General features: G+C 40.1%; 1 protein-coding gene across 1 annotated transcript; it reads left to right on the forward strand.

Annotated features, from left to right (window-relative positions):
* Positions 1-1975: 1975 nt before the first annotated feature.
* Positions 1976-10056, forward strand: ADCYAP1 (adenylate cyclase activating polypeptide 1). Its single transcript, XM_030190116.1, has 7 exons — positions 1976-2289; positions 2585-2692; positions 5243-5377; positions 5957-6052; positions 7504-7641; positions 8117-8231; positions 9593-10056. The coding sequence occupies exons 2-7, from the start codon at positions 2586-2588 to the stop codon at positions 9599-9601; spliced, it is 600 nt and encodes a 199-aa protein (XP_030045976.1). The 5' UTR covers positions 1976-2289; position 2585; the 3' UTR covers positions 9602-10056.
* Positions 10057-10351: the final 295 nt, after the last annotated feature.

The following is a 10351-nucleotide window of genomic DNA, read 5'->3' on the forward strand; positions in this document are numbered from 1 at the left end:
TAACGTATGCATCTGAACAAGTCAGACTTGGTATGTTACTATGATTCTTAGCGGTTCTTTCCACACTGGAAAGAGAGTTTTAAGCACTATACCACTGTAATTTCAATAGACCGCATCATGAATGGAATGTTTTGCAATACATTGGCTTCATTATAAATGCTGGTTTTTTTGCAATTGCTAAATGAAACATGACATGACCAATGCGACACTCTATAGCTGCATATAGTATTTCAGTATTTAATCATACAGAAAGCAACTCTCTGTTTTATTAACTTATTTTTAACTGCGCGTAGGAATCAGGTACAATCAAAATCGGGTTTCTTATCGAAATGATTAAATGCACGTTCTTGCCAATTAGCGTTGCTTTGCCTCTCTGCTAATTGTGGAAAATAGCTCTATTCTCTTTTATTGAAGCATTCCAAAAATGCAGAAGTATACAAACTCTTGGAAGGAACCCTGTGATCTCCCCCCCACCCCCGTTACTTTCATGCTTCCAAGTCATGTTGAATCAAATAATACTAGCCGATTGAGAGTTCTCAATAGAAGGATTCCCTAAAGAGTAGTCTATGAAATAAACGTCTAATAAATATCGTTTGCTTTTTCCAAAATGCCTGGAATTTGGAGGCCACTGGATCAAATACCTGTATTTGGAATTTTGCATGCATAGCTCAGCACACGGTGCAGGTTGTGAAAATCGAGGGTAAAACTGCATCAATTATGCAAATCCTGGCTTTTTTCTCGGAGTGACTTGGGTTTAATAAATGTTAATTAATTCACTGTAAATACTTTTCTTGGCACACAGGTAGAAAGCAATCAATGGTAAAGAAGGAGATACCTATATCTCTGATTAATAAAAAAAAGATAAACAGAGCGTTGAATCTGATTTGGAACTAGATAATTTGCCTTCCAGCGATTCTGATAAATCCACAATTAACCCGTTCGATGGCTGTGTTTCTAGACGGTTCCTTAAATAGATAATGAGTTTGGAGATGCTTTAGAAATAGGCACTTCCTCGGGGGGGGGGGGGGGGGGGGGGGGGGTCCTATGCCGTGTTCAGGACCACGGATTTTGGACAGCTCCTCGTTGAAAGACACGGGGGCGTGCGCTCACTTTCTTGCTCTATCCAACCACCAGCTAGAATCTGTCAGTTGCAGCAACCCTAATTAGAAAATTACTGAAAACTCTTGGGGATTTCAAAGCTGCTGTATTTAAAGCTATTTTCCATTTGTATTGTTCGTTTTGCCCGAACACGTGCTCATTTAGAGACAGACCTAGTCTTAATAATTTTTAAAAATATGTTCTGCGTGCCATACCCCTGAAAGTCTACATGTTGTTAGCATGAACTTTGGTTTTCCTGAAACCAAATATTCCCTGTTTCATCTCCTCAGTATCAGAAGCAACAACCACCAAGAGTTGCGTTTGTCAAACAGCGAAATAATGAAACCATTGTCGCAAAAGAAAAAAAAAAGAAAAAGTATGTGCAGTCAGTGTGTTTATAAGAAAACTGATGACTCTGATCGGATCATCCGTGAGGAATGATGCGAATTGTTATTGTGCTCCTAGAGGAATTGAGGTGATGACGTCTTTTCTGATACCCGACCATTACGTGACTTCCACTCTGAAAAAAAAAAGGGGGGAAGCAGTTTGATTCATGAATAAAAATCCGAGCAGAACAGTACAACAAACAATAGATCGCAGTTAAAGGTAATATGCAGACACATTTTTTATAAAGACTGCCCTTAATAAAGAAGTGTTTGCAATTTTTTTTTCTAATTGCATATATACATATATATATACAAGCGCAAAGGGCTGGTCGACTCAAAAGTAACAGAAGAAGCAGAAGAAGAAAAAGCTGTGAGCGAGACGGCTCAGAAGACGTGTGCTGGAGGAGAAGATCTGATCTCACTGTCTGCACAGCAGCGCCAGCCACATCACGGGCTGCACGGGGACTCTCCCGCCTTGGGTCGCTCTTTCCTGGGCTTTTTTTTTTTTTTCTTTCACTCTTTCTCGTTTCTTTTTCTTACTCTCTCCCTTTTTCTTGCTATACCTCTCCGCCAGTCACAGTGCACTGGTTGCTGCGCCTGTGGTTTCCTGCTAACTTTTTGAGTGGAGCCTCCTCCCCGGCGCCCCCCTCCTCCTCCCCACCTGCAAGAACCGGAGCTTCTCCTCCCTCAGCTTGCCCCTCTGGAAAGGCGATGCCACACGGCTTGTAAGAATCCAGCAGGAACTTGGAACTGAGTTTGCCCTGCCTTGAAACTGCCACTCTGTGCCGGGGTTTAAAGTTTCATGGTAAGAAAATAAGAGAGCGAGAAGGCGCGCAGTCGGTCGGAAGGCGCGCAGTTGGGCAGCAGTTAAGAGATTAGCAAATTGTTTTGAGGGTCGTCCTAGTAAAGGGAGGGGACACAATCGCTCGAGCCCTTGTTTTATTTTTTCGCTACACTGTGGAGGTCAGATTTGCTTTTGAAAGTTAACAGTTTCTTTTAGGTTAGCTGTACTGATCGGAGCTGCAGGAGAGGTAAAGTTAAGTGCCTGTCTGACTGGTTTTTTTTTTTTTTTGTATGTGTCTCCCCTTTCTCGCCCGCAGAATGGCAATGTGCAGCAGAGTGCTCCTCGCCTTCCTGGTGGTGTATGGGATGATAATGCCTTCCAGTGTTTCCTGTTCACCTGCTGCCCTCAAATACCCAGCCTTTAGGTAGGTCTACAAAGGCTTCCCCGATCCCTTCCCCCTCCCCTCCCCTCCCCCACATACTTTATAAGCCTCTAATACTTTATTGTGAATTTTTAGCTAGCTTTTAAATCTATAGGTTCTGCTGCCTCTCTTTCCATTTCAGCATTTGTGTTTGTTTGTTTGCTTGCTGTACTCTTTATAGTAAGGTAACAACAATCCCACATAGCCACACATACATCATGGGCACAGGTGCACGATGACTGTGTGTGTGTCTGGTGTGGACATACAAAAGACCATACTAAATACCTTCAAGGAATCCATAACATAAATTATAACATTCAATGATTAGAAACACAAAAGGGGTAGGTAAAGCAGAAAGACCCACAAGCAGGAAGAAAACAATGGAAAGGAAAACAAAACTTGTGAGAAGTCACCTGTTTTAATGATACCGTGAACAGCCTGAGGGATATATGCAGCTACAGTGCAGGAGACGAAAAGATACTGTATTTGAAATGCGTAGAGCATACACCAAGAGCAATTTTTTTCTTTATGGACTGATTGGTTTTGCTTCCATCAGGTACTTTGCCTAGGAAATATATATTTTTTTCTCGGATTCCCCCCTCCCCCAGTGCGAGCAAGGCTTTATTTATGTTGCTGGTAAGGACGTTATAATGTCTGGATATTCGCTGAAATCGTCTCCACGGTTTCTCAAAGTAAAATTTCGTAATTTTAAAACGAGATTTATTCCATTAATAAGGAATATAATGCTAGGGATTCATAGATAGCCACCAACTTGATTTCTACGAGCTATTAGTCTGGATGCAATCCAGTGCACCATATAGAAACAAATACTTTTTTCTATTTAATGATTACTGTCTACGTACGTTATTCATGCCAGTAGACTGGATCACTGTTGCCTTATCTTTACTGTATGAAACAGAAATGATTGAACCATATGGAATAACAGAACACCGGGAGCATCAAGTTTTTATTGTTTTATTTTAACTGTAGGGTTTGGTTAAAAACTCAACTATTTGTCAATGGAAGACTGGTTGGAAATAGGCATTTGACTTCTTGTGGATGAGATTGTTAGGTTCTTGGCTCTCATTCCTTCCGAAATTTTGATGTTAGACATGGCGTCATTTATTGAACAGCGTGGAGGAGGAGAAGGGGGTGGGTACCGCACCAAATCCGAACCTATAAAACAAAGGAGAAGTCCTCGTCACGGAAGAGATGCCACCGGACCATTTCTAGATCTGAGGTTCCCAAGGTGGAGCTAAATTCATCTCCCCTTTTCTAAAATATTTTAAAAAACAAACCCCAAAACTCTACCAAATATAAACAAGCTTTTGCGTTATTAGGTGGCTTTAATTTCTCACAGATCTAAGCAGTTTTTGAGACATTTTCATGTGTTTCTATTGTTGGGTTCACGACAATATATCACTTCTGTGAGGGGGGGGGGGGATCGTTTGACCAGTGTAAATGAGATCTATGTTATACTGACATGCAGAAATCATATATTAATAAGAAGGTACGAAAGAAAACACAAACGAAAAACGAAAAAAAAAATCTTATTATGATCGATGGTTTAAAACATTCGCCTTTCTATTCCTCAGCCTGAGCAAATTCAGAATTAGGGTAACACCTGAAGAGGATCTGGTGGGGGGGGGGGGGACCTTAGTAGCAGACCAGGCACCGAGTACTCTGATCTCCAGCGACTGGACCTTGGAGAACCTGAGTCGACCAGAAATAGAAAGAATGAAACACTTAAGAAACATTTATTATTAATAGCGCTGCCAGAGCTCACCGACAAAAATAGCTTACGGGTGACCTAAATCTCAAAGCAGATAGGAGCTCAACCCAACCCCAAAGGAAGGGGCTAGAGCTGGAAACCGAAACGAAAAAACACCAGCCCCGCTTTCTTTAAAGAAGTAGTGCACCTAGTTATGTATAATGGAAATTGCTATAATTTATACAGCATGTTGTATTTCTGTAGTCTGCTTAGTGTTATTTTTGATAGGTTTGGAATCTTCCTAAGGTTCTGCCTCGGGTTTTCTCTTAGTGTAACCTGCTCAGAATCCAATTGTTTTTTTTTTTTTTTTTAAGAGCGATAGTGGTTTCAGTGAAAAAAGCTTTTGTGTGTGTGCTTGTGTGCTGATTTGCACTTGCTACAATACCGAGCTTCTCGTGAAACCCTGTGAGCCTCTTTCACACATGCTGGAAGGCTGGCTCCCCCCCTCCCCCCCTCCCTGTCAGGCTTTGCTGTTAATTCTGGCCCGGTCCCAGGCCAGCCTGCAGATGGGCTCCTCTTGTTATTTCTCTCACGCCCACCTACAGATTGATGGAATCTCGGGGGGGGGGGGGGGGGGGGGGGGCTCTTCCCATCAATGCTTGCATCTCAACCTTCAGAAAAAAAAAACCGGGGGTGGGAGAGAAGCAAAGAAGTAGACATTAAAAAGAAATGAGCCCCCTGCAAGGAAATGGACAGCAGCCACACCAGCAAACATTACACATTTATAACCCCTTATTTTCTATTCTCTCCCCCCCCCCGCCCCGTTTATTTGTTGTTGTCAGGCTTGAAGATGAAGTATACGATCAAGACGGAAATACTCTTCCACATTTCGCCTTCGAAAACGACCCTGCTGGCATAGGAAGCGCTACATCGCTTTTAGACAATATGTATAACACCTATTATCCACCAGAAAAGAGGTGATTCTGTTTTTTTTTCCCCCTTAATGAATTTGAACTACAGTTAAGAGGATCTGCTGAATACCAATGTCCCACCCTCGAGGATATGCGCCACATGTATGAATTCTATGGCTTTTTGCAATCTTTAAAGGAGTTTACCGCATGAAAATAATGAAGGGAAAGTAGCCAGAAAAAACTGCCCGTCTACTTAAGGGCAAGTCAGGAGACCGGACAAGTCCATTTAAATGAGTTGTTTGGGGAGGGGTTGGGGTGGATGGAAAGAACCCAAGTCCTCTTCCTAATGAAGGGAATAAAGTCAGCAGCGTCCCAACGGGGCAGGGGGGAAACGTGCCAGGGAGCTGTCATTAACGAGTCTGGAAAATTGGAAAAAAATATATCTCCAACCTCGAGCCTCAGCTCTTCAGCCGCCGGGTAGAAGAGTATTAAATCACCTCTTAGAGGTGCAATGAGAGAGAGAGAGAGAGAGAGAGAGAGAGAGCTTAGAGTTTCAGATTGATACATTCTTTCTCATGCAGGATATTTAATTATTTTTGTTCTTCTAACTCCCTTTTTGTTTATTTTTTTTTGTGCTAATGTTAGACATGCGGATGGGCTGTTAAACAAAGCCTATAGGAAAGTCCTGGATCAATTATCTGCCAGAAAGTACCTGCATTCCCTGATGGCCAAGCGCGTAGGGTAAGATTTCAGTCTTCACACACAAACGAAATAATATGTTTCTGCATGAAAAAAAAAATAAAATGCTTACTGTAGGGTTGTCAAGCGCTGGTTTATTTTGCCACATGGATTGATAAATATAGGCACGAGGTCCCCTCCTCCACTCCTGTGCCCACAGGTGATCTGCTAAAAAAGGACCCACTGTTTTGTAGGCCGTTTCTTTGATCGTTCTTGCATTCATTTGTTCCATTTGGGATGGAAATTAGGAAAAAAACAACCTCGAATTTGTTAACTTTGATTGATTAAATCAGACACGTTTTTAAAGATGAAATATGCAGTACACAGATACACGTTTTAGCCCACCAGAAACCCCACGCTTAGAACTGAGGCTTATCTATTTTAAATTTAATCTTTCCCACTTATCTTTTTCTCAAAATTAAGATATCCCTCCCCACCTCTCCCCCCCTCCAAATCTTCGGTCCTAGAATGTCACACATCCTAGCGCAATGCAAACACTGAGTAGTAAAGATTTCTGGAGGAGATAAATTTTTAATAAAACCCATGGGAAAAGGGATTACATTTTCAGAATGAATAATTCATAGCATGAATATATTGTCTTCAGACTGTCGATTTATTATTATATTATCAGGTTTCAACTTCACAGCATGTGTAGACGTTTTTAAAGAAAGGAACCCGTTAATTTATGTGATCTACACGGTGATAGGATTGATATATTTTCCTAAACAACAATAAAAACAGGTCTAATTATGTTTACATAAAAAAAGAGAGAGAAAAAGCGTCAATGTTATTTAGTGCGCGTCTGAAAACGCAGCATGTGTAAAATAATAATAATAACAAAAAGGTCATGCTGTGTGACAATCCTGATAGGAGACGCAGGACGGGGCCTGTTCTTGAAGCTTTTTCAAGCGGAAGGGCCGGCTTTATTAAATGCTTGCTCCAGTTTCTCTCTTAATAAATTGGGTTCCCTTGATGAATTGCTTACATGAACATAATAATCTAGATATACAGTCACAAAAATGTCCTCACAATAAGGGCAGGGAAGTTTGACGTGTTCACTAATAGCAGTGTGCATGTAACATATATAGAAAGCGCAATGTTCCAAAAAAAAAAAAAAGAACGTCTATTTGGTGAAATTCGTGTTCTAAAAACTGCAGTTCCATTTCACTAAAGCCACAGTTTGCAGGGGCTCAAAGGGAAAAAAAAAAAAAAAGCTTTTGACAAGAGCTCCTTTAGAAGGCAATTAGAGCCTCGAGGGCTGCCTTTCAGAATCCGGACGTCTCTCTCTCTCTCTCTCTCTCTCTCTCTCCGGGTGGGGAAAGGCGTGTTGTGCAGTCCACGGCCTGTGGGGGCGCTGTTGAGGTTCTTAGGCCGCGCCGTGCCGCAATTGGGACTTGCAGGGTGCGCTGTGCCGGAGCGAAAGCCCAATTCTGACCCGCTTCTTTCCTTTGCAGAGGGGTCATCGGCAGCTTGGAGGAGGACTCGGACCCGCTCTCCAAAAGACACTCTGATGGCATTTTCACGGACAGCTACAGTCGCTACCGAAAACAAATGGCTGTCAAGAAATATTTGGCAGCCGTCCTGGGGAAAAGGTATAAACAAAGGGTTAAAAATAAAGGACGCCGGGTAGCGTATTTGTAGCGATGAGTAACTAGCCACCCCTGTGTACACACAAAAAAAGAGTCATTTTCCAAACTGACTGAATAATCATCGCTCCTGTGTTATCTCTAAACATGTATTTATGTATGAAGTAAAGCCATTAAATGAATATTTTGATAATAATATTGTTTTTCTTTTGTACAAAAGCACTAGAGAATGCACAGATCTACTTTGTGGACCAATCATTAAGTTATATATATATATAAATATATATATATAAATATAAATACAACTATATATATATATATAAATAAGAGAACAATTCATATAAAGTGTGCACAAAACCAATTCGCCTGAGCTGTTTATGTTTTTATATAAAATAAATAGAAAAAAAGACAATCATTGTTTTGAATATTACTCCTATTTTTGTACCTGAAATTAAAAGGATAGTATTTTTATCCACGACAGGGTTGAAGACATTAATATTGACCATTTACTACTGGACATAGACATTGATGCCCTGCTACAAGGGGATTTTGATGCTAATGATTTGGGAGAATTGCTGAAGCAGATTCTTCCCCCGGTGAGTCTCAGTACAGGCTCCTTTAACACAAGCCTATCTCAAGGGGCACTGTCCCCCTTGCTAGAGATTTCAATTTTTCTGCTTTCTCTGATTCCACTTTTATATGTATTTGTGTCTCCTCAAACACTGAACAATAGAAAACAACTTCCCCAAGGGTGAACCAACAGCTCCACCCAACCTGTGTATCTCTGTTAGCTTAGTCCCCTCGTCCCCAATTACCAAATGAGGTCCACCTTACTGCCCTTCTTCTTACTGACTGGAATTAGCTGAAAAACAAATTACGCCCTGAGATGGTAGCATTTGTGGAGGATTTTTAAGTGCAGATGCTGGACAAGAAGCATCCTAAGTCAGATAGGAAGTGTCCCAATTAAATGCATGATTTTGGGGCTGCCCTAGAGTTTGGATTACATGAGACAAATGCAGTCCCATGAATGCCCACTACCTAACCAACCTTGGGCAGCTCATATTGAACTTGATGCAAAGTACAATGTGTTACTCTCCAGTGCTGTCCATGCTTTTCATCATGTGAAATCTACCACCAATTTCTCTTTTGAATGTTTCATTTGGAGGGACTCCTCTCTATTGCTGTTTTCTTGTAGACTATTTTCACCTTCCACCCTACCCTGCACTATTTAAGCACTGATATATTTTTTTTAAATTGTGAAACACCTTTCTCACTTATCCTTTTGCTCTGTTAAAATGCAAGATCTTACTGTAAAGTCTAGGAATCCCTGTTTTAGCTACCACTAAATAATTATGCACTAACAACTAGAGCTTTGTTCTTTGTTTATTGAGTTTGGAGGTAAAATGTATTTTTCTACATTATAGCTTATTGCGTAGTAAACTTTATTTCATAAAACAAACTTTGTCATAAAAGCATGTGTACTGACCTCGTAATGTTTAGCTCCCATTAAGTGATAAATGATTTTTAACATCATCATTTTATGTATGAATAATATCTTAATTTATGGTAAAAAGCATCCTTTAATAGATCATTAGAATGTTCCACCCCTCTTCCTTCAAAAGATCTAAAGAGGACATGTTTGTGTTTGTGATTCATCAGCTCACTTAGCGTATTCTAGTGGAGCCTTTAAAGGACTTAATTTCAGTCATCAATTCTGTAAAAAAAAAAAAAAAAGGACAGCGTGTAAAGATAGTTTAAGAGATCTTTCATTTTCTTGTACCAATCTGATCTGCATGAAGTAATAAATCAAAGGATCCAGCAATTGAGTTTGCAGTCCCACGTGAGATGGCCACTGCCCGTTGACCCTCCTGCAAGCAGTGGTAACGCATAGGCATTCGATCTGTGCCTGAGTCCTGTGTATGAAATCAATCTTACTTTAATTTTGCATTCTCCTCAGGCAATGTGACGCAGGAAGCAGTTTGCAGCTTTCGTGCCTTCCCTCGCCTTTTAAACCGCCACGAATCACAGATGGCTATTTAGTGGCCCTACAATGCTGCAACACATCAGCTTGCATTTTAGTCTTAAATCTTTGTTCCTTGATAATGGGCAGAGTTTTCTGTATTTGTGTCAGATGTGGTAATGACATAGGGTTCTATTTACATTTATTATTATTATTCTTTCTCCTTCTTCTTATTTTTGTGATCTCTAGCTTAGAGTTTCAGTGGCTAGTTGCAAACATTTTAAAGTGATCAAATACGTAACCCTTTGTATGATTTTCAAACACCAACAGCCTTACTAAAAGGAGGAGTTTGAAGGTGCAAGTAATAATCTGAGTAGATGTCAATCTTGAAGAACTTATTTATGTGCAAATGATTATTTAAAACAATTTAAACAAGTACACACATGATATCTATAACTAGGAGGTTGACAACTGTTATATAAAGAATGTAAAGTTTGTATGAATAAATTTTTGTAAACAATGCAACTCCGTCTAATGTTTGAGAAAGGACATCTAGAGCATAACAGTGCAATCTGTATATTATTCTAAATCTAATTAGCCATTTTTAATAATTTGTAATATTTTTCATGCCTGGAGAAAAAGAGATATAAATTATATATTATTAGCATAATTTTATTAAGCAACTTATACTATCTTGTGGATATGTTACATCGATTTAAAATAGCTATGGAAGTAGAAAAATCCATTTTTACATGG

The sequence above is a fragment of the Microcaecilia unicolor genome, chromosome 1 (genome assembly GCF_901765095.1).
Source record: "Microcaecilia unicolor chromosome 1, aMicUni1.1, whole genome shotgun sequence".
NCBI classification, from domain to species: Eukaryota; Metazoa; Chordata; class Amphibia; order Gymnophiona; family Siphonopidae; genus Microcaecilia; species Microcaecilia unicolor.